Source organism: Abramis brama, assembly GCF_963993115.1.
Source record: "Abramis brama genome assembly, chromosome: 9".
Classification (NCBI taxonomy): Eukaryota; Metazoa; Chordata; class Actinopteri; order Cypriniformes; family Leuciscidae; genus Abramis; species Abramis brama.
Window position 1 is genome coordinate 5,619,385 of NC_139971.1, and position 24,977 is coordinate 5,644,361.

General features: G+C 41.0%; 1 protein-coding gene across 1 annotated transcript in view; it reads right to left on the reverse strand.

The window, feature by feature from the left end:
- The window catches only part of cngb1a (cyclic nucleotide gated channel subunit beta 1a), a 50,662-nt gene extending 27,436 nt beyond the window's left edge, over window positions 1-23,226 (reverse strand). Inside the window, exons 1-16 of the mRNA XM_084123503.1 lie at window positions 23,053-23,226; window positions 20,525-20,618; window positions 20,407-20,437; window positions 20,244-20,289; window positions 20,005-20,101; window positions 18,959-18,984; window positions 18,777-18,791; window positions 18,219-18,318; window positions 9,303-9,338; window positions 7,739-7,763; window positions 7,517-7,601; window positions 7,292-7,428; window positions 7,077-7,206; window positions 4,443-4,509; window positions 4,320-4,344; window positions 710-977 (exon numbers count right to left, since the gene is read on the reverse strand). Coding sequence (XP_083979629.1) covers window positions 710-977; window positions 4,320-4,344; window positions 4,443-4,509; window positions 7,077-7,206; window positions 7,292-7,428; window positions 7,517-7,601; window positions 7,739-7,763; window positions 9,303-9,338; window positions 18,219-18,318; window positions 18,777-18,791; window positions 18,959-18,984; window positions 20,005-20,101; window positions 20,244-20,289; window positions 20,407-20,437; window positions 20,525-20,617 — 1,181 coding nt within the window. The 5' untranslated portion in view covers window position 20,618; window positions 23,053-23,226. The remainder of the gene's footprint in view (window positions 1-709; window positions 978-4,319; window positions 4,345-4,442; window positions 4,510-7,076; window positions 7,207-7,291; window positions 7,429-7,516; window positions 7,602-7,738; window positions 7,764-9,302; window positions 9,339-18,218; window positions 18,319-18,776; window positions 18,792-18,958; window positions 18,985-20,004; window positions 20,102-20,243; window positions 20,290-20,406; window positions 20,438-20,524; window positions 20,619-23,052) is intronic.
- Between the last annotated feature and the right edge of the window lie 1,751 nt (window positions 23,227-24,977).

The window sequence follows — 24,977 nt, forward strand, 5'->3', positions numbered from 1 at the left end:
GTGGTGTTCGTCGCGTTGGATGTTCACTTCACTGGATTCACCGTCACCTGTCTTCACCATCACGCTGACCATCAAGTCCCTGCGCCACCAGCCCACCCGTGTATTTTGCCTTGTGTCTACTGACCCTCAATAAAAGAGTACTTGCAATTTTGCTTCCGCTTCATGAGTTATGACAGAAGTGTCACGCAGGGAATTGTGGGAATGTCATTTTACGTTTTTTCACTGTAAATTATACAATGACTTGTTCTTTTTCATTTCCAAAAACTGTAAATTTAACAGTATTTTACTGTAAAATTACATTAAATGTATGGTTAGAACTATCGCAGTTATTCACTGTATTTACTGAAACTTTCTGTTAAACAATTAATGGTTTTTCACCGTAGCATTTTTTTACCGTCTTTTACCGTTAAAATCACGTATGTCCTAACTCAACCCCTACCCCTAAACCTACATATCACAGAAACATACGCAAAACACTAGATTTAAATAAAAACCTGTTTTGACCAATTTATAAGCCTTTTAAACTAGAAAAAAAAATATACTCAGAAAAAAAAAAAAAAACACACATGCAGACCTTCTTTCTAGATTTTGTCTAAAGGTTAAAAAAAACTGAGATTTGAGATTTTCCTGACTAATATTTCATACTGTATGTCAGGCTTTACAGTGTTAAATCCACCACGTCACTGGGGTCCAAGCAATTCACTCTCACCTCTCCTCTATGTTTGCTAAGGCAGTCTCCTCCGCTTCCTTCTTGATGCTCTCAATAAGAGGCGTCCAGCGCTCAGTCTGCGTCTCCACGTCCTCCTGATCCTGCATGGCCAGCACGTGTGGAAGGATGTTGGGTATCACCTGCAGCAGAGATGAGTTCTCCTGCTGCACCTGGACGTCCTGCCCCGAGTCCTGCTCCCTCTGCTGGGCATCCCAGTCTGTGTCCACCTCCTCCAGCACCATCTCACACGGGTCCTGTAGGATGCAGACTGCACCCACAACAGGAAAAACCACAGGTCATAGCAGGGGTTAGGCCCAAAGATTAAATAAATGCTTTTGAATTCCATTTCTACCGAGTATCTTAGTGTTTTTGTGTAAATGCATCACAACTGACATGGCATCCTCTGAATTGAAAGTGTGTGGAGTTACTTCCAGTGGGAAAAAATGTGCATCATAGAAACATCATAACATTGATCCCATTTGAACCCAGAGTGGTTTGTTGTAATGGAGGTTTATGGGGGGTATGGTTAATTTTTTACCTGGCAGACCAGCTAAACCAGAGGTCTTGAACCCTGCTCATTGGGACCCACTGTCCTGCAGAGTTCAACCCTAACTAAACACACCTGAAGCAGCTAATCAAGCTCTTCAGGATCTCTTGAAAATACTCAGGCTGGTGTGCTGAAGCAGGTTGATAATAAATGGCAGGACAGTGGGTCCCCAGGAGCAGGGTTGAAGAAGACCTCTGAGCTAAACAAAAGCTTGACTAGGCTAGGCCAATTAGAAACCAGTTTGTTTTGCTTTATTGTTTTGTTTTATTTAAATAATTTATTTAAGGTTCTCTAAGCGATGTCACACGTTTTTTAGGCCAAAACATTTTTTTTGTCACATACAGCAAACATCTCCTCACTATCCGCTAGCTGCCTGTCCCCTGAACACACTGTAAAAAAAATGCGGTCTCTGTAGACGGCCCAGGCTCCACAAACGGCAAGAAAAACAAACTGGCCCAGCCTGGACCACGAAACATAACAAACAGTGTTCCAGCCAATTACCGACAAGAATGATTTGGGGGTGGGGGTTGGGTGGTTTGTGCGTGTGCACATGAAGGGGGGTGTGGGGAGTGGAGGAGAGAGAAGCATGAAGAGGGAAGTCAGCTAGAGGAGAGATGTCCTAGACAACGACAACGTTAAAAATGTATATTCTTGAGAATTTTGAGGGGAGGGACAGGAGGAGGGAGGGTTGAGCTAGCCTCCGTTTTGTTTGACAATACTTTGAACGTCAACAAGAAGTGACTTCACCCAACATCGCTTAGAGCACCTTTAATGTTAGTTGCATTGACTATATATTGTATTGAAAAGCAACACATTTTAGACCCCAATGGCTAAATTTGCACAACTGATGAAACAGAAAAATTCCTATCCTACCGTACAACCAGGGCTTGACATTAACCCACCAAGAATTCACATAAACACAGTCAGTTATGTTTTAAATGAACGTCAAGTCAATTCACCTTCATTTATCTAGCCAATTTAATATACAATTTAAAAAGGCGTCTATACAGGTGTTGTTTCTGATGCTTCCAAATGTCCTCCTGGACTGGAAAGTCAAAGGAAGTAGTCAGCCACAAGTTTCTTAGAGGGGAGGCCACAGGTGCAGCTTCAAATATGATAAACTTCATCAATATCTGAGTTACTTTTTCAAATAAGTAACGCAAGTTACTTTGTTTTCCCATTTATTAACTGACAGCTCTCCTGTCCTCATGTTGAGAGAGTGCAGAGGCGTTGTGTGCGTATTTAACATGATGCTTATTGTAGTTCCAGACTAAATGTGAGCAGGCGTTTACTCGTCTCACTTGCACAAAAACAGATTCCTCAAAAGGAATAAAAACAGTCAAATGCAAACTCTGAATATTACACAAACCTGCAATAATTAAATATGTTAAATTACACAAATATATTTTATGTATTTAATCACACTTTATTAACCAATGCCTTTGCTGCTGCCCTTCAATGATCCAATTCAACCATGCTAATAAGGAAAAGTTACTTTAGATAATTTTTCATTTTTTGTTTTTATTGCTGAAGAGAGTTGAACTTTCTTCTCCTGTGCCCTGTTCTTCTGCAATCCAGAATGGCAGCACAGCTGAAGGTTTGTTTGAGCTGCAGGCGTGGATTTGCATTTGCTTCAGCCTGAGGCTCATTCATTTCACTTTTGGTGTGAAAGGCCCTTTACATTCGCCAAAAATAGAACTTTTATTAATTTATTTTTGATAAAAGCAAGCCCAGCCCAGGTAAAAAGAAGTTACTAAGTAACGCAATTACTTACTTTTTTAAGGAGTAATGCAATATTGTAATGCATTACTTTTAACAGTAACTTTCCCCAGCACTGCATATATGCCCTAAAGTGCTAAAATTCACTGATACAGAAATGCATTTTTAAAAATGCATCAAAACATTTTATATTTTATAATTCATCAAAGCTCCTGCAGTTGCAAATAATACAGAACAATATTTAATTTTTGCATTTTACTGTACACATTTATGCTCTGACCACACAACAAACAATCTGCTTTTATAAATCATTTATTTATTAGTGATTTCATACAGCGCACAAAGTAAGGTAGCTGCCTGTGCTGTGCTAGCAATAGCCTTTCACAATAAAACATAAATAGCGCCAATATACAGCATAATAATATTCAGATATTGATGAATCATGCACAGTGGCTTTGCTAACATGCTAAGCATGATAAAAAACAGGTAATGGGTTGTTATTCAAAGCATTTAGACTAACTGGTGCTTTTATAGCAGGCAATGTACATATTGGCAAACACATTTAGTGGCATGGGGATTTATGGGTATGTTTTTTTTTTTTTTTTTTTGCTTTATGGCAACAATATTGGTTATAATTGTGCTCCTTAAAAGGTTTTAATGTTAAGTTCAATGGTTTAATATTTATAGACAACTAAGTATGTTTATTTCTTCAAAAAAAGTGTGAACATTTTGGATTTGTGGTGCTTTTTGGGACTGGAATATCTGATCAATCAAAGGCAGACATATTGAATTCCCGTTTAGTGAGAATGACGGAGCAAAAACAGACACTATACATCTAAAGCAGCAAATGGCATTGTAAACTCTTGACTGGGCACCTGTATGTTTACCGCATGTCTCTTTGAGGTAGCCAATGCACTAAATAATTAAAAGCCAGCAAGCAACGAATCCCTGTAATATAGTTAACAGAAATCACCAAGGAAGTTTACATGAAAAAGCACATTCATTGGTGTTGTAGCTCTATTGAACTACAGGATATTGATGTGTGTTTCTGTCTGAACATCTCTCGCTGTCTCTGTGTGGATGTAATGACTCTCCCAGTCGTCTTCTCCTTATGTTTAGGGGGCTCTAACCATCTTCTCCCCTGAAACAGAAGGAGAAGAGGAGCTGAGTTAACACCTCCACCCTACAAATAAGCATTTTGAGACAATAGCAATGCCTCTGATATGTTCAAATATAATCTTGGAGGACAAAAAAAAAAAAAAAAAACCTGTCCCTGCAAAACTGTCTGAAGTCATTATACCTACTATATATGTGTGTGTGTGAAGATGTGTTAAAACAACTTACCGTTTTGAACGATATCAGAACTGTCCTGCAAATAAACAAAGGAAAAGGGTAAATGGAACACTAGTAGTGAAATTTCTTTCTTTCTTTTCACTTAAATTACACTACTTTGTGCTCACAATTTACCTCTTTTGGTTTCAGTACTGGTTGTGGCATCATGCGTCCAAACCCCTGTACAATCCAGCCAACCATACTTGAAAACAAATGAAATATAATGCATGTCATTAGACTTATATACATATAAAAATAATTCAAATGTATCCAAACAATAAAAAGGCCTCAGATATGTGTTATGTTCAGAATGGAATACTAGTATAATGATAACTGAATGCTACCCAATACAAAACAAAACAAAACAAAAGGAAAATAATTTTTCCTTTTTTAAACCAGAAATGATATGCGAAAGATGTAGTTTCTTCTTTACTGATTCTAACACTAATGAATAGAATAAGTAGATACAAACTATTATCTGCAAAGAGGTCAATATTTTATTTTGTGCGCATTTGTGTCACGCCTGCCAGCCAGAGTGCCTGTGATAGCCACCAGAGGGCACTCCTTTCATATTTGTTATCTCATCATGGACTGCATTTCCCATAACCCATTGCCCAGACTCATTATGCCTGATTGCGTTCAGCTGTTTCTCATTACCCTTGTTGACTCTGCCTATAAGCCCTGTGTATTCACACATTCATTGCAAAGTCTTGTAAGTGTCACACTGCATTTCTGAGTGCTCTTGCTGGTTTCCTGTGTAATGGTTCTGACTTTATACCTGGATTTCACTGTCTGCCCTTTGTTTTGATCTATTGCCTGTTTTATGGATTATGGTTCTGAATTGACAGAATAAAACTGCATTTGGATCCTAAACCAGTGTGTTTCAGGGCAGTTACGTGAAAATTTGCGTGTACAGTTTTGTTCAACTTAACATTTAAAAATACAACATCTGTTCTTTTTAATTTTTCTTGCCATGGTTAATAAAAGGAAAAAGTAAATGGACGCAGAAGTTCATGGACCCAAAGCGTAATGAAATTAAACCAAAAACAAAACGTGTGTAATGATACAGTATATTATGTTCAGAATGGAATATATTACTATTGCTAACCAAATACTACCAAACAAAAGTACATAAAAAAGTGTGTGTATATATATATATATATATATATATACACATACAGTTGTAATCGAAATTATTCAACCCCCATTGCAAATCAGGTTTATTGGCAAAATTGACAGACTTTCAGCTGTTTGCAATGAACAAATCAAACAAAAGTAATTGAAACAGTTCAACACAACAAATGTTTCAAGTGGTTTTTCCCAAATTCAACTGCAAATGCAACTTTTAATGACTTCTGCAGTCTCAAAATTATTCAACCCCTTGAATAGAATCCCTTACACTCTGCAAAACAGGTCTCGTCTCAAAGGGCTTTATTAGCTGCACCAGGTCGGCTTAAGCTAGTACACAACACATGAAATATCTGAACTGGCTAGGTTTGTTGAGTGTCACTTTTGACTGCATGTTAGAAATATGGCAAAAGAATGGTCCAAAAAGTTAAGAGAAAGATATCATCGCCCTTCACAAACAACAGGATATAAAAAGATAACAAAGGCACTAAATGTTCATTGAGACACCGTTGGAAGCAGAGTTCGCTAGTTCAAAGTTAAACGAACAGTGGTTACACTACCTGGACGGGCAGAAAAAGGAAGCGATCAACGGCTGAAACCAAATTTCTGAAAAATAGGTTCAGAAAAACCCTCGAAAGACAAAAGACCTGCAGCAAGACTTGGTGGCAACAGGCACTGAGGTTTCAGCTGCACAGTAAGACACGTACTAAACGCATACCGGACTTCAAGACGTACCACCACTACTGACCCAAAAGCACAAGAAAAGTCGGCTCCAATTTGCTCAAAATCATATAAATAAGCCACATAAGTTTTGGGATTCTGTTCTGTGGAGCGATAAAACAAAACTGGAACTTTTCGGCCCTATGGATCAGCGGTATGTCTGGAGGAAGAAGAATGAAGCATATGCTGAAAAGAAAACTCTGTCTACAGAAACCTGCAGCGTGTGGAAGGCAAGATGGATTCATTGAAGTATCAGGAAATCCTAGGAGAAAATGTCATGCCGTCAGTGAGGAAGCTGAAGATTGGGAGTCACTGGACCTTCCAACGGGACAATGATCCTAAGCAAACCTCAAATTCCACCAAGACTTGGTCAGAGAAGAAGTCCTGGAAGATTCTACGGTGGCCATCACAGTCACCTGACTTGAACCCCATAGAAAATCTCTGGTGGGATTTGAAGACGGCGGTTGCAGAACACAAACCCAAGAATATTACTGAACTGGAGGCCATTGCTCATGAGGAATGGGCTCAGATTCCTCAGAAACGCTGCCAGAAGCTGCTGTCTGGTTATGCATCTCGTTTGCAGAAGGTCTTAACAGCAAAATGGTGTTCTACTGAGTACTAAAGATGCTTCCCATGAAGGGGTTGAGACTGCAGAAGTCATTAAAAGTTGCATTTTCAGTTGAATTTAGGGGAAACCACTTGAAACATTTGTTGTGTTGAGCTATTTCAGTTACTTTTGTTTGATTTATTCATTGCAAACAGCTGAACATCTGTAAATGTTGCCAATAAACCTGATTTGCAATGGGGATTGAATCATTTTGATCACAACCGTATATAAAAAATGTGCATTAAACCAGGATGTCGAGGTTTGGTTGTTTTACATAGCCATTGACATTATAAGGAATGGGGGCGGACACTTACTTTGTGCCTTTGGGATCCTCAGCTAGTTTGGGTTGCTCAGGAGCTGCGGGTACAGGTGCGGGTGGGGCTGCAGGTGCTGGTGCTGGTGTAGGTGGGGGTGGAGGTGCAGGAGCAGGTGTCGGTTCAGGTGCTAAAAAAAAAGAAAAAAAGTCAAATGCAGAACACTCTGTCTCCAAGGAAGCCCAACCGAGCATTTTTGATTTCTAAAATTCTACCTGGCTCTTGTTTGCAGGGTGTGACAGGAGCAGAAGCAGCCCTCGGAGCTGATGTTTCCGTACCAGGGGGAGGACGAAGATGCATAGGAGACTGAGGGACTACCTTCTCAAAACCATGCTTAATCCATTCTATTACCCTGAAAGAGAAAGAGACAGACACATTAAAGGAAGAGTTCAGCCATAATGAGAATTCTGATTAGCTTCTGACAGCTCATTAACATATACCTGGGAGAGAAGGGAACGTTAGCAACGTCTGGCTCCTCATCAGACACAACCTCCACCACAGGAATATGAGGCAGCGGCTCAGCATCTGGTGGGAGAGAGAATCATGTCACATGTGTCCTTTCCGTTCTCATCAGCCCTTCCCAATGCAAATTCTTTCAAAAATAATAATTGCCAAAGGTTATGCAGTTCTAGATCAAGTGGTTATCAAGAGGCTGCACTCACCACAAATGTCTTTGGCCTCTTGTACCTGCGAAGAGAAGGAAACACAAATAACTCTTACTGTGTGTGGCCTTTGATTTAATATTGGTGTTAAAATTAAGAGGCCAGGAGCTCTAGATCAGCTTGCACTTCTGTTTTTCTCTGTCTATATTATGTCAAGCAGCCAATCATTCATTTGTAAAGATTTTTTCGAATATATCAGTGTTTCTTCAACTTTGTGGACTTTTGGCTCAGTAAACTTAGAAACTGTTAAAATAAAACTATATTTTATCTCAATTTATTTCTTTAACACATCATGTATCTCATATTTCATCTCACGCTGGAGAAATGTAGATTGTGTGAAAAAACACACTGAACTCATCTTGACACATTAAATATGTTTCACACTTGAATTATATTTTAAGATTGAAATTCTGGGTCTGTGAATAGTGTAAAACAATAAAATATACATAAAACACATTTGAAAAAACCCTGCAATAAATAAATAAATAAACCATTTAGTTTTATAGTTTTAATGTGGTCGTGTAACAAAGTGTTAGTTTACAAATAAATTAAGGTCACCATGAAATCAAAATGAATTTTTTTTTATATTTTAAGGAATATTGCAGTGTTTATTATAAATGAATTAGCCATGCTCATCATTATTTATTAAAATTCATGTGCCCTCGTAATCTTTAAACAAAATAACGTCCACACCCTCTTGCAGCGACATCTATTCTCTTCTCTGATGATGCGTTTACTGGTGTGGGGGCGGGACAACCTGTCACTCACATGAGATTCACCAATAGCAAACCACAACCATCCAATCAATTACATATGGACAAAATCGAGTCCCGCCCAACATTTGATCTGGTTCATAAAGCTGTTTCACTCGGATATACGTCACAAAAGGAAAGAAAAGACTTAATGGTTGAAGAAACACCCATATGTAACATATGTAAGCAAGTATGCACATTTTAAGCTGCTAAAGTAGCCATGCAAGCGTTTGAGATGTCCGTTGCTGCAGGGTCATACCATAGTGATGTACGAATATAGCAGGATATTTGAAACGCAATGAGGCTCAAATTAAGAGTATTTCTTAAAGACTCAATCTATAACCGCCCAAAGCATTCAGCTTGTGTTTACAACTTTAATTTGTTGTAACACTATCTGTGATCATAACATAGCTGTGAGGGATCAAGTAGAACTATATAAAGTCATTAATATTCATCAGTTTGGGCTAATTCTGGATCCACTCTCGTGGTGGAGTTTAGACCAAGTAATTCAAATGAATGTCTCTGTACATCACCTCACATTTAAAGGGGACATATGATTGTGCAATCTTTGAAATGAAACCGTAAGTAGACTTCTTTCAGTTTTCACAATTAACATTCACAGATCCTTTACTGAAACTGAGCTGCAAAAATGGGTAATTCGGATTAAACTTGTTAACATCAGATTTAAACATTCATCATCATGTGATGATGAAAAGTCTAGAATATGGCCCCTTTAATGCTGATTTGTGGGACAGATGAGGGAACAGCGAGCATGATCCTGACACAGCTTACTCCAAAAGCAATGTACTTACTGGAGGATCCACTTTAACCACTGGAACAACTGCAGGCTAATTGGAAATGAAACAAACTCTCACAGAAGCTCCTAGAAAAGCTAAAGACACCTTTGAGACTGGTGCTCTGGTAGGACTAACTCCATCAACTCTGTTAGTGTCACTATATGTTCAAGTCACATTTTTAAAATCTAAAACAAACAGTGGTGGAAAGAGTACTAAATAATTGTACTTAAGTAAAAGTATTGCTACTTAAGTAATAATTTACTTGAGTACAAGTAGAAGTACTGAAAGATAATATGACTCAAGTAAGAGTAAATAAGTAGTTTGCTTAAAAACTACTCAAGTAACTACGTTACAAAGTACTTTAGTATTATTTTTCTATTTTTACCCAAAATGGGGAGATGATAGCGATATGGAGCGCTAAACACTCTCATGTCAATTCTGTTTCATTCATACTGGAAGCCCAGTACTGATTCATACCTCGCGCAGAAAGTCCACAAGTGAAATTCATGGATTCAACTTATGACGTTTCAGGAAATGCCAATATGGATATAATAACATGCAAATAGAGACATTTGACTGAAGAAATATGAAGACAAACACATGATAGCAATATCTTAGGTATTTTCATAAGAATGATGTACGTCTTTAAAGGGATAGTTCACCAAAAAAGGAAAATTAGCCCCTGATTTATTCACCCTCAATCCATCCTAGGTGTATATGACATTCTTCTTTCAGACGAATACAATCAGAGTTATATTAAAAAATGTCCTGGCTCTTCCAAGCTTTATAATAGCAGTGAATGGCTAGAGAAAATTTGAAGCCCAAAAAAGTGCACCCATCCATGATAAAAGTGCTCCACTTTTACTCCAGGGGGTTAATAAAGGCCTTCTGAAGTGAAGCCATGTGTTTGTGTAAGGAAAATACCCATATTTATAACTTTATAATCTAAAATAACTAGCTTCAGCCAGACGACCGACCATACGCATCGATTTACGGTGGAAGACTAACCCCTGACTCGACGCACAACGTATATATTATAGAAGAGGAGCTTCAGTTTGTTGCACAGCCCTATTTGTTTAAACCGCGAGAGGGGCGTCTAAGCTTACGATACTCCTACATTCTATTACATCATACATGTGTCACAAGTTACTCTTGTGGCGCAAGTCAATTTGCTTAGTATGTGTACAATCATCTGGCGGAAGCTAGTTATTTTAGATTATAAAGTTATAAATATGGGTATTTTTTAAAAACCCATGGCTTCGCTTCTGAAGGCCTTTATTAACCCACTGGAGCAATGTGGAGTATTTTTTTTTTAATCATGAATGGATGCACTTTTTTGGGTTTTAATTTTTTTCCAGCCATTCAACTTGGAGGATCCAGGACATTTAATTATGTGTGAGTAAATCATGGGCTAATTTTCATTTTTGGGTGAACTAACCCATTAATGCAATGCTAATCAACATAGCCTGTATTATAGAATTTAATAAAATAATATATTCTCACACATGAAACCACAGAAGTAATTTCAAGTAATTTGATATTAAATATTAAAACATGATATTAAACTCATAAATTGTAGTTTTTGACGGTATGCTAAGCAAACATACTTTCCCTGTTGTCAAGAGAAAATGTTTTATTACAAATCTTTAAAAGTAAGTCCAGGTAAGATCATTTGAATGTTTTTATTTGAATAATTTCATATTTTTCATATTTCATATTTGCTTTTACATGCATCTGATTGACAGACAAATCATGCGATCTTATTTCACTGTTGTTGAGGGTTTTTCAGCTTTGTACAAAGTTTGCTTCGTACATTTATTTTAACTGTATTGTTAAAGAGGGCGAGCTTTACCTTTCAGTTGAACTGTGTTAATGTTTTCAAGACACTTACATTGTTCTTGCTCCGTCCAAGCAATAACGGTGTCCATGTTATGAGCCGAGTTTTTTTTATTTACTTCAACTGCTCAATGCTCTGGTAATATCAATGGGATGACCCATTTCAGGAGTTGCCACAATTACATTTTAAAATCAGAATATGAGCATAGCTCACTTATATTCAGTAAAATATTGAAACGTTAGCAATACGGATTTTAAACACGAGTGCCAGTGAAGTTTTGATTGGTTTTGCACCCGAGTCAGACCTGTCTGTTATTGGCTGAAACGCTTCAGAACTGTCTGTTATTGGCTGAAGCGCAGGGCTGAGGGCTCAGCCTCCACAGTCGTTTGAAAAGTGTTTGTGAAATGTAAGCTCGCTCTGAACTTGCTCCGTCGGCACCATAGACTGTAAAAAAATAGGTCGGCACCTTTGTCAAAGTACTCTGTACTTTTGGTGAAAAATAAATGTAGCGAAGTTGAATACTTTATTTTAATTCTACTCAAGTAAAAGTAAAAGTACCACAATTTAATTATACTCAAGAAAGTAGAAAAAATCTAAAAATCTACTCAAGTACTGTAACGAAAGTATTTGTAATTAGTTACTTTCCACCACTGAAAACAAAAATCTAAACATCTAATGTAAATAAGTAAATAAATAAAATAAATAAACTAAAATGTTTCAAAATATCATTCCTCAGTTTTTATCTAATAACAAATAGAAACTTTCTCAGTAAAAATGATAACGAATGTTCTCTTACGAGAGGTTCTCTCGTATTGCCTAAGTTAGCTTACGCTACGGGTAAAGTCATCTTTTCTCGAGATATGAAGCCAAAAAATTATCCTTAATTTTTAATTCATTGTCAACGCAGTGCAGCAGCTAGCAGACCTAGAGGGGGCTTCCTAGCGCGCTCATTGGCTGCTCCGCGGCAACTGCATAAGCCTACCAGTGAGCCTGGCGTGACGTCACGCCCAATGACGCCTCACGCGTCACAGCCCGCCAAAAGGGGAGTGGCTTAGCGTATATAAGGAAGGCTCGGAGGCTGATTCTCTGGTTTTCCGTCTCTTCAGCGAAGCTCTTCGCATCGCTGCACTCTGAGAGAAGCCGCCGCCGCCGAATCAAGCGCCTGCAAGCTGAGGAAAGCGCCTGAGGAAGCCGGCCGTCTTCGCCGCCTTCAGCCATCCGTGCCTGCTTCGCTATCCGGCGACAGTATCCTTTTTACTTGCTTCTGCTGTGTGTTCGCCCCCGCGACACACTTTCTCTAAAAGAGCCGGGGCGTTTGTTCAAAATGCCTCGTATTTCCTGCGGCTCGTGCCGAGCCCATCTCAGCGACAGGGACCGCCACGTGATCTGCGCTCTCTGCCTGGGACGTGACCATGCAGCCGTCGCCATGTCTTCGGGCGGCTGCGAGTTTTGCGAAGAACTGCTGATGTCGACCCTGCGGGCTCGACTCGCCTTGTTCGACGCCGAAGCTGCTACTCCACTCCACACTCTCTGGGCCGCGTAAAAAGAAACGCCGCTCTCAGAGACCACCGGAGTCCGATGGGCCACCCAGGTTTCCGCCGGAGCCTCTGCCCTCCCGTCTAAAGCCTGCAGGACTACTTCAGCACTCGTCAGCCGCGCCTTCGCTGCCGCTGGACAGGCTGCTTCCGCCCTGCACACAATGGCGGTCCTCCAGATACTCCAGGCCGATCTCCTCCGCCAGTTGGACGAGAAAGGCCCGAGTCAGACCGCCCTGACGGACTTACGCAGCGCGACGGACCTCTCTCTTCGCGCTACTAAGACCGCGGCCCAGGCCATCGGGAGATCCATGGCCTCGCTTACAGTTACCGAGCGCCATCTGTGGCTAACGCTCGCAGACATGGGTGAGTCTGAACGGTCCGTTTTCCTCAACGCCCCGCTCTCCCCTACCGGCCTCTTCGGCCCCGCTGTAAGTGGCATCATGGATCGTTTCTCGGAGGTACAGAAGGCGTCACAGGCCATGAACCTTTTCCTGCCACGCTGCTCGAGTTCCGCTGCAGGCCGCTCTCAAGCTCAGCCTCCTGCACGCAGCTCCACACAGCGCTCATCTCGACCTCCGTCTTCGCAGCAGCGACAGCGCGGCCGCCCTAGGTCGCGCTCAACCAGCCAGCGCAGACCGCCTCCCCCTCGGGGCCCCCGGCCTAAGATCACGCTGAAGCCCGAAGCTGCGAAGTCCTCCTAGCATGCGCAGGGAGGAAAAGACGGTTGGGTCCCGCCGCGGCCGGACCGCCGTCAAAGCGCACATATTTTCCTCTGTCAGTCCCCTTAGAAAAGGCTACTGCAGTAGTGTTCACCGCAGCCAACGAGTCAGTTACACAACTCGCTCGCCTGCACTCAAACGCCGTTCTCACGGCGACCCAGAGAAATCTCAAAAGAGTATAAAGTCTGGTTATCCGGCTCACGCCGACGGTGTTGTGAGTGTAGTAAATGTGCCCACTCCCCAGTGTTCACCTCTACACACAAGCACAATTTCCCCTGTGTACCACACAGAGCACACTCTCATAAAGCGGGTTTGCGCCGCTCGAGTGTCAAATGTAGGTCATGTGCCCACGTTCAAGTGCCCACGCCTACACATTGCCCGCTCTGTCTCACAACTATCTCAGGGGTCATATCACATAAAGCCCCCCGCCACTGGCCGTGTTATGAATGTAAGCCCTGTGCCCGCCGGCGAGCGCTCACACTTACTAGTAAACACATTAACGCCCACGCCGCTCTCGCGTCACGGGTTTCGCACTGCAAAATGCTCTCCGTCCCAAATGGCCGAGTCGTTGAGTGCTGTCCAGCCAGTTGTTGCTATCAGCGAGCCCCTGTTCCCCAGAATCAACAGCGCGCGCACCGCGCAGATCCCTCTGTTAAGTGTTCCCTATCCCGCGCAGTGCAGCGGTCGGGACCCAGAGGCCATTCGACCCCTAGCCATGCATGCAAGAGCATGGGAGGCTATCCCGGGCGTGTCAGAATGGGTGTTGAACATTGTGAAACAGGGCTATTCGCTTCAATTCGCTCGCCGTCCCCCGCGCTTTCGAGCACGGACCGAAACGAGAGTGAATGCGGAAGCAGCCCATCTGCTTCATACAGAAATAGCGAAACTATTACGCAAAGGGGCGATAGAACGAGTGCATCCTTCTTTGACCGAGACAGGCTTTTACAGCCGTTATTTCCTCGTTCCCAAGAAGGACGGAGCTCTCAGACCCATATTAGATCTGAGATATTTGAACAAAGCTCTCATGAGACGGCCGTTCAAAATGCTCACGACCAGACAAATCCTCGCGCAAATTCACCCGAAGGACTGGTTTATTTCACTCGATCTGAAAGACGCATACTTTCAGATTCAGATTATACCCCGTCACAGGCCATTCTTGAGATTCGCCTTCGACGGTCAGGTATATCAGTACACCGTCCTTCCGTTCGGCCTGTCTCTAGCACCCCGTACATTCACGAAGTGCATGGACTCGGCCCTCACTCCCCTGAGAACACAGGGCATGCGAATCCTGAACTATTTGGACGACTGGTTGATTCTAGCGCAGTCAGAGGAAGAACTCATTTCCCACAGGCTAGCGCTTCTCAGCCATCTGGAAAACTTGGGTCTCTCGGTCAACTGGACCAAGAGCTCATTAATACCCAGTCAGTCAATCTCTTTTTTGGGAATAGAGCTGAACTCGGTTGCCATGACGGCCAGACTGTCGACACAGCGCGCGCGCCGTATTCGACATCTCGCCGCGTCTTTTCAGAAAGGCAGGTGTTTCCCCCTGAGAACATTTCAGATGATGTTGGGCCACATGGCCTCAGCTGCAGCGGTGCTTCAGCTGGGCTTACTGCGCATGCGCCCGCTTCAGCGCTGGCTGAAAGCGAAAGCGCCCCGCATAGCGTGGATTACTGGCGGCACGCGAGTCAGTGTGAATCAGGGCTGCGTCTCAGCCCTGCAGCCCTGGCTGGCGGCCGAATGGTACCAAACAGGGGTGACGATGGGAGTTATCTCGCACCGGAAAACGATCTTGACAGACGCCTCCAACCTAGGATGGGGAGCGCTTTTCGAGGGCAGACCGGTCTATGGCCTCTGGTCAGACCGGGAGAAATGCCTCCACATAAACTATCTAGAGAAGTTAGCGGTCGAGAACGCGCTGAAGCATTTTCTCCCATACCTGCGGGAACACCATGTACTAGTCCGCACAGACAACATGTCAGTGGTGTCCTACGTGAACCGTCAGGGCGGGATCAGATCCAAAACCCTCTGCGCTCTGGCGGAGCGCCTCCTCGTTTGGGCTCAGGGCTCATTGCGCTCGCTGAGAGCCTCGCATGTACCTGGTCACCTGAACGACGGCCCAGACAAACTGTCCAGGGACAACGTTCCCCCCTCCACCTCTTTGCGTCAAAAGACAACGCTCACTGCCCGATATTCTTCTCAGAGAGCGAGGACGCGCTGGCCCAAGCCTGGCCCAGCGTCCCGCTATACACTTTTCCCCCGATCTCGCTGCTACCCCAGGTGATCGGGAGGATCAGAGAAACGCGCCACTCAGTGCTCCTAATAGCCCCGTACTGGGAGAACCAGACATGGTTCCCGGAATTAGTGTGGCTGGCAGACTCAGCCCCATGGCCGATCCCGGTGAGAAGAGACCTTCTCTCTCAAGCCCGCGGTTCGATCTGGCATCCCCACCCAGAGCGCTGGGCTCTGCACGCGTGGAGAATCAACGGATACTCGTTGATTTGCCAGAAGGGGTTATGAACACGATCACGCAGTCGAGAGCCCCCTCTACGAGGCGGCTTTACGAGTCAAAATGGTCTGTGTTTAATAAGTGGTGCACGGGGAAAAATCTGAACCCACAGACGTGTGGTGTTTCGTGGGTTTTATGCTTCCTTCAAGAGCTGCTGGATGTGGGCAGGTCCCCCTCCACGCTCAAAGTTTATGTTGCAGCCATTGCAGCTTTCGCCGACTCGGCGCGCGGCCGCGCATTAGGAAGGAATGAATTCATCACCTGCTTCCTCAGAGGAGCCAGGAGGATGAATCCCCCACGGCCCCCCTCGGTTCCAATTTGGGATTCTGTCTTTGGAAAGCATATCCCTTCGAACCTTTAGACTCTGTGGATCTGAAATACCTCACGTTCAAGACCGTTTTTCTGATAGCTCTGTCTTCAGTCAAACGCGTGGGTGACTTGCACGCGTTATCAGTTAACGCGTCGTGTCTCAAGTTCGGACCGAACGACTCTAGAGTCATTCTCAAACCGAGACATGGTTACGTCCCCAAGGTAATGGGCACTCCGTTCAGAGCGCAGGTCATTTCCCTCTCAGCCCTACCGGCCTCCAGTAGCGAGGTTGACAGTAGGCTGCCCTGTCAGGGCTCTGAGGAGTTACGTTACGCGCTCCGCCGTTTTCAGGCGTTCGGAACAGCTGTTCGTTTCGTTTGGAGGGCGCACCAAAGGTCTCGCCGCCTCGAAACACAGCCTGTCCAGATGGATAGTGGACGCTATTGCGGCAGCTTACGCGTCCAAAAACCTGCAGTGCCCCTTGGGCATACGGGCTCATTCCACCAGAGGCGTGGCCTCGTCGTGGGCATGGTCCAGCGGGATTTCCATTCATGACATTTGTACAGCGGCAGGCTGGGCCTCCCCCTCTACATTTGTTAGGTTCTATAACCTGGAAGTTCCTGCCCTGCAGGCTAAATTGCTATCAGTCTAGATCATATGTATGACCCGCCCTGGCTATGCACGGGCTACTTATTCGATTTAGCTCTCCTGGTTGAGCTGCACCGAAAATGGGGTTATGTCAGTGTCTGTTTAGACCGGCAGAGCCGTTCTACACCCCTTAACGTGTGCTTATGAACATGTGCTGGCCATTCTGTTGGCCACCTGTTTTTCCACTTATCAGTGTTCCCAGGGCTTCCCCTGGGACTCATATTGTGGATGCTAGGCGCACACGGCGTTGACAAGGGGTTCCCGTAGCGTAAGCTAACTTACGCAATACGAGAGAACCTCTCGTAAGAGAACGTAATCGGTTACTAACGTAACCTCGGTTCTCTCTAGAAGTGGGAACGAGTATTGCGTAACCCGCCGTGCTTGCGCCACGAGCTCATGTCGCTTCAGTCGACGGAAAACCAGAGAATCAGCCTCCGAGCCTCCCTTATATATGCTAAGCCACTCCCCTTTTGGCGGGCTGTGACGCGTGAGGCCCCCCTCTAGGTCTGCTAGCTGCTGCACTGCGTTGACAATGAATTAAAAATTAAGGATAATTTTTTGGCTTCATATCTCGAGAAAAGATGACTTTACCCGTAGCGTAAGCTAACTTACGCAATACTCGTTCCCTCTTCTAGAGAGAACCGAGGTTACGTTAGTAACCGATTACGTTTTTTTATGGAAGCATGGTTTTGCCATGGAATAAATTAAAAAAGATTAAAAAGTCACAATGACCTTTTTTATTTTATTCTTTTATTAATCACTTTTTTATACATCTTGGTAAAGTTTTGTTTTCATAGTTCATAATTTGTTATTTAAAATCTCTGTCCCACTTTTTTAAGTGTCTTTACAATGTACTAACATTTAAATTATCAATTTACATTTACATTTATGCATTTGGTAGACGCTTTTATCCAAAGCGACTTACATTTCATTTCAAGGTACATTCTTATCAGTTCTTGGTTTCCCTGGGAATCGAACCCATGACCACCAACGCTCTACTATTTGAGCTACAGGAAAGCAATGCACTGATTGTGTACACACTGATTGTTTTTACATTGTACTTACATGTTTTTATATCCCCATTTAATTACATATTATGTAACTACATCTGTAGTTACATGTTTAAACTTAATCATCACATTAAAATAAAGTGTAACCAATGATCATTCTTCATACAGTAAATACAAATGTCCATGAACAGCTTTAAAAACAAGTCATTAATATGCTCCACAAATTCCAAAATGCTTAACTAATAAGCTTATGCAGTAAACTGCAGTAAATCCAGTAAACTGCAGTAAATAACCAAATAAGTAATCACACTGCACAAAGCCTCACCGTCTTATTGGATTAGTGAAATATGTGTGTCTATACCTCAGTGACCTCCTCTGGCTCTGTTTGACCCTTGTATTTCTCATCCGGCTGTGGAACCACTTTTCCCAGTCCCTGCACAAACCATCCAATCATCCCAGCCCTGATGGAAGAAGAGATACAGTCCATCAGCTGCATGCTCTAGGCACAAGCGAGGACGTGAAAGCATGCAAATAAGCTGATTTGCTCTAAGTCAACTCTAGATGGCAGCAGGGGACAGTAAAAACAAACAGACCTGCCCATAGGTGCCCGCGTCTGTGAAGCAGTAGCCTATGCTAATAAAAAGTTCCATTCCAGTTGTGTTCTTCTAGACGAATATATATATATATATATATATATATATATATATATATATATATATATATATATATATATATATATAGCCTATATACAATTTTATGTTCTATGGAAGCCAGTCTGCATATTAGAACGCTAAAGTTTATGTCTGTTCAGCATCGATCTTTTGCCTTGAGCTGTTAATATGGAAATACAGCTCAGTGCAATAAAGTCTCTTGCGTGTGTAGCATGCAAAAAAGCTATATCCACTATAAGCCTACTCACTGGTCCGACGTGTTACTGCCATCCGTGGTGATATAGTGATGAAAATATGTGTGAAACTCAACACAACATCCATTTCACAGTCATACATACAGATAAAGATGTAAAACACACAAGTATTCCCATGCCACAAGCCATTCATAAACATACAGAATAAAACTGAATCCATATGATTGAAACTATACCTGTTGCTCACTGCATTTCCCTCTTGCTGTTCAATCCGTGGTAAACAAAAAGAAATAATGTTCAACAATAAAACAGACAAACTCATTTGCCCTATACATGTACGTCACCAAGCTTTTTTCCCCCTTTTTTTTTTACGGATGTTTAAATGTTTGAAAGAAAACACTAATTATATATATTTGGATTCTGTTTCAAAATTGCACAAAAAAAGAAGAAGAAAAAAGTTTACATCTAATTTAATTGTACTCAAGTATTTGAAAAGGTAAATTATTTTATTGGGTTCAGAAATAGACTGATTAAATCAAGAAATTAATAAGATTTTACCATTAAAGTACCTATTTTTGTTTATTAGAAGCACTTATGGCGACCTTTCATTTTTTGCATCTTGTAAAACTTGAGGACACAACACACTAGATATTGAACTGAAACTTCAACAATTATTAATATATTTATTTATAGACTGAACACTAACTGTGTTCACGCCGGAGTTACGTTCATGCACCTTCAGCAATGTCCAGAGATAATATGTATTGTTTTATCTTAAAGTCATAGCGACTGAAGAAGGCGACTCTTCATAATGACAAATAATCATATTTTTGTCATGGTTTATACCAAAATAGATCTCAATGACTATAAAGGTTCAGCTGGGACTGAAATTTGATTGGCTTCTAACCTCATTAAAATTGACAAAACAAAAAATGAGAGCAAACATAAAAATATCAATAAATATGTACTTTGCACATTGGCAATCTAAATAAAAATGTTAATGTAACCGAGGAAGTGTGTACGTATTCACTTTCAATGGTACTTAAGTACAGCATAAAAACTCCACAATTATTCTCAAGTTTAGTAATTCATTATGAACACTCAAGAACTGTAATAGTGCAGGTATTCAGTTTCAATAGTACTTAAGTACAGCATAAAGTCTAAGTACAATAACTCAAGGACTATAAGATAAAAAGCATTATCGATTATTATTCATTTGATTATTTAGATCATTTATTTAGCTTTATCATGTGAGTATACTCAACAGGAGTCATGAAAATACCTTAGGTTCAGCGTTGCCCAGTTTAGAGGCGTTCACTGGCTGAGGGAGGGCACTGCTGAACCCATTAGAAAGCCAACTCAAAACACCATTCTGAGAGCTAGCGAGAGAGAAAGAGAGAGATAGAGAGAGAGAGAGAGAGAGAGAGAGAGAGGTAATTAGGTCTGGCAGGATTACAGCGTCTAGAGACACTGGATGCACATATGTACTCCAAACACACACACACACAAACAAAACATCACCTGCTTTCCTCTGAGACCTCCTCCTTTGACTTGGAAGGGTTGGCTTCTGTAAAATAACATCATGAAAAATGTATGAACAATAGCCTACTCTTTTTCTGTGATGTGGTGAATGTTGGTCATTGATCAAAACTGCAGTCAAATTTAATAGAGTGCATGCAGTTACCTTTTTTTACGTCCTCTTTTTTCGTCACATCCTAAAGAATAGTGGAGAGAGTGAAGACATGCTTAAACTGTGACAGACGACTCAGTGTAGAAACACATTTACACAAACACACACTCACTGCTGATGTGGACGCATTGGTCTGGTCCTCCTCTCCCAGTTTCCCAGGAGACGCTGGAGGCTGGGGAACAACTTTTATCACCCAGCTAAACATGCTGTCAGAAATACAGATTAACACCGTCAGTGTCAAATAAGAATGTTTACTATAATGAAAAAGGATCGTCCAAAAAGATACTTGGGTAGTAACAAACTAAAAGTAGCGACACTTCAGTAGTTTCAACCGTTAGGCTACATCACTGTTTTTATTGCCTGCGCTCAGGTAATATAATCAAACGCGTTCACATAAACAGTCAAACATGTAGCTTTAGAAAGTCTGATTTATTCTAATGAATTGCTTCATTCCAAACAGCCGTTTCGGTTATAGGCTAGGCTATATATGGTTAGAAAGTTTGATTTATATAATGAATTTGACCGAAAAGGTCCTATCTCTCTCATGTAGCGTTGGAAAGTCCAGTTAATTCTAGTGAATCTGTTCTTTTGGGAGGTTCGTGTAAATTAGGAGATTAGAATGACTCGCCTGACCGATTCATTCTTCGTTCTAAACGGTCCTATCTCTCTTATAAAGCGTTGGAGTTCAGTTAATTGTAGTGAATCAGTTCGTTCGGGCAGTTATGTAACTGAACAGATTAAAATATTATTCACAGATTTGAGTGCCTGTATTTTCAAACTCAGTTATAGGCCTATATATAAGTTATATAAGCTATTTCTGCCTATTTATCATATATTTACCTGCTCAAGTTTGATACCATCACTTTTAAAACCATCATTGTTTTTGTGTCAGTAAATGATAATTAAGATAATTAATTAATTTTATTAATAATTTCAGCCTTTTAATAAGTCTTTCTTTAGGCATTAGAGTATCACCACTTAGGCATTTGTTTTTATTATAAGCCTGCATGCATATTTATTCATGCACAGCAGCTGCAGTGACCAATGTGGCAAAATAAGTGTATACACACTTAAAGGGGTGTCACATAAATAATACTGAAGAATAATTTACATTTTATAATCATGGTTCTGCCGGACGGGAAAGCTGTCGTTTAGAGATAATTTCAAATAAATTCAATACTGCAAGAAGAAGTGAACCAGCTATCATTGCATGCTTATGTACTTGAATTTATTTAATAGACTGTCAATCATTTTGCAAATTTGAGTTTGCTGATATGCCTTTGAGGTGCAAATTTTGAAGGGAAGGTGTAGAGTTAGAGTTAACACAGCAGCTGAAACTGCTTACAGCTCCTAGTTTGAAACCAATTGACATAAATCTAACTTTTTCTTGCTCTTGGTCACAGGGGTTTTGCTCCAAAGGGATCATGGCTGTTTGTGTGTGGGCTCCTGTCACTGTTAATCACTGATAAATGCATCTGACCCTAATCTCTCCTGGCTCGAACACCTGCGGAAACAGCCCGAGCCAGCTGTACCTGTCTACCCACACTGTTCCACTTTACACCTGAGCAGAGAAAGATGTAGGCCGAGGCCGCGGACTTCATTGTTCTGCGTGGTCTTACCGTTAACTCAATCTGCTAACTCTAAACTCTCCATTTCAGGCCCGACATGTATTCAAACCACTACTACACTCCCAATACTGCAGATTTAAAATCATCATTCACTTAAAACTCCCCAACTCTGTTTGGTCAATTGATCAAGATCTGTTTTAATACCAGCCCATATACACTGCAACCAATAGAAACACTACTTCCCAAATACACTGAGCCAAACAGCGATTATGAGTGAACTGCACAATGCAGAACAGCCTCTGAGCAGATGGGTGAAAACACTGAGCCAGAGTAGCTTCATGGACTGGTGATTTACTGCTAGTCAAACCAGCTGTCAGGAGGTTCATATGGGTTGACATTTGAAGAAATGAGCTGTGACACACTTCAACTCAAGTCTTCATACATTCTCTAAAAACAGAAAGTTTTATTTCTATATATACACTGCATGGAAATTCAGCCGTCCCCGATCCTGGTAAATATTATGGTGCCAGAAAATGTAATTTGATATAATACAAAATGATGGTAACTCTTTACAATAATGTTCCATTTGTTAACATTTGTTAACATTAGTTAATTACATATTTAACATGAACTGCCCTGTTACGTGTAGTTACTATAGTAGTAATAACAGTAAAAGCATAGTTGCATACAACTGACCCTTACAAACCAAACACTAACCCTAACCCTAATTTTATAGTAAGTACATGTTAATTAATACTCAGTATTTATTTACTCAGTATAATTACTGTAACAAGGGCACCTTAAAATAAAGCGTCTTTTAAATCGTTTCTTAGTCTTAGTTCATGTTAACAAATTTATAATAAATCCTATACTGCTCATTGTTAGCTAATCTGTTGATGCATTAACTAACGTTAACTAATCGACCTGGTTGTTACAATCCACACAATTTTAAATAATTACAGAACAAAATAAAAAACAACAACAATAAAACACTAAACAATGCGCATCAAATGGACATTGATATTAATATTTCAGAGTCTTGCTTGTTAATGTTGGCAGACGCAATATTTACCTGTTGTGTTCAGCAGAAGACAATCATCCCAGAGAGAGGCTGAGGGCTCAAGGACGGGCAGGTGGGGAAGTGGAGGGATTATCCGTGAGAAAGCTCAGCTAACGGGATTAGGCTTTCTCTGGGAGGGATGGACAGGGAGGACCTGGACTTGGACCTTATTAGCTTCACAGAATCCTTTTGAGCTCAGCCCGTATAGGACAACAGAGGGGTCCAGGACAAAGAGTGGAGTCAGAATCCATTGCCAAAACTCCTAAAATAGTAGCCAATCTAAAATATATAGAGTAGTTTTTCCTGGGCTGCTTTGGTAGTCTCATTTAAGATTTTGCACAGTGCATGCACTGCTCAAATCAATTCATTGTAAACTTAAATTAAACTTAAATTAAACAAATTAGTTAAATCAAATGAACTTTTATGAGTATTTAGAATTTTATTTTATTTTAGAATTTTTAGTATTTAGAACTTTCTTTTTCTTTTGAGTTCACAAAACTGACACATTTTAAGTAATCAGAATTATTTCATTGTTTCGCTGAGTTTTATGAACTTGTTTCTTTTAATTAAGACAAACTTAAATTTAACTGAAACTGGGCTGGGATTTCTAATTCCCAGCATGCTTTGCCATGACACTCAAAAGGGAGAGGAAATGCTACTCGTATGACGTGAGTTGACGCTGTGTTTGCTTATAACAGAGAGGGAAGACACGTGTTTTGTATTGTTTATCAAAATTGTACTTAAGTGCTTATCCTGGATGCAGCAACCTGTTTAAAAAATTAAGATTAGACTCACTTGTGTGATCTCAGTCGGGAAGATTGACTTTTACATTTGAGCTCATGCACATACGTCATTATGCGACAGGAAGCTGACTTCCTGACTCCAGACTGCAGGAATGTGCTCAGGACTCTTGAGGCTGTGAATTACAGGTAACAATGTTGTAAATAATGTTCAGTTTCTTGCACAGACCAATTGTTTCGCTTCATAAGACCTCAGTGTGTCGCCAGGAGCCACGGGTATCCATTTTGTCTTGCCTATATATGAAGAGTTCAGATGCAAAAACCTCTAAGTGCCATCTAAAATTTTCTTCTAGAATGATCATTTTTTCAAGCTCAAGCTCGTTTATTTAAGTTTAAACGAGCTCGTTTATTTAAGTTTAAACGTTTATTTAAGTTTATTTAAGTTCAGTCATTTCACTTAAATGGCAATTAATAGGTAATTTTCATTGCCATTTAAGTGAAATTACTGAACTTAAATATACGAGCTTCATAAAAATGATCATTCTAGAAGAAAATTTCAGATGGCACAGAGGCTTTTGTATCTGAACTCTTCATATGTGTTTTTTTACTCTTAAAGTGACGGTAGCCGTTGACTAGCATTATATGAATCACCAAGGACCACAGATTCAGCTAAAAATATTCTTTAGTGTTCTACTGAAGAAAAAAGTCACCTACATCTTAGATGGCCTAAGGGTGAGTAAATTAACAGCAAATTAATTTTTTTTGGTGAACTATCCCCTTAAACGAAAATGAGAAATGTTGCCTTGGAAACAAGGTGAAATAAATATATATATATTTTAAATAATTTATTTCAGTTAAAGTTTATTTTACTTCAAGTAATGAAAATTAAATGATTTTTTTTATGGTTTTAGATTTAGTTAACGATAATACAGTAACCTTGGCTCAATCTCATTTCTCCTTGACTCATTGGATCCCAGTCTCCCCAATGAGATTAATTTCATTGCTAAGGTTATGGTTTAATGCAAGGTAAAAGCTGCAGGTGAGTTTCTGAGCAAGATTCAGTAAGATATTATTGCTCCGGGAAGACATCCTATGGTCATAAGACAAAAATACTAATGTCCTAATTTAACCGGTCTTTAGGGGTCCCTCAAAGGGGTCATATAATGTCATTTTTGTACAAGCTAATATGATTCTTTA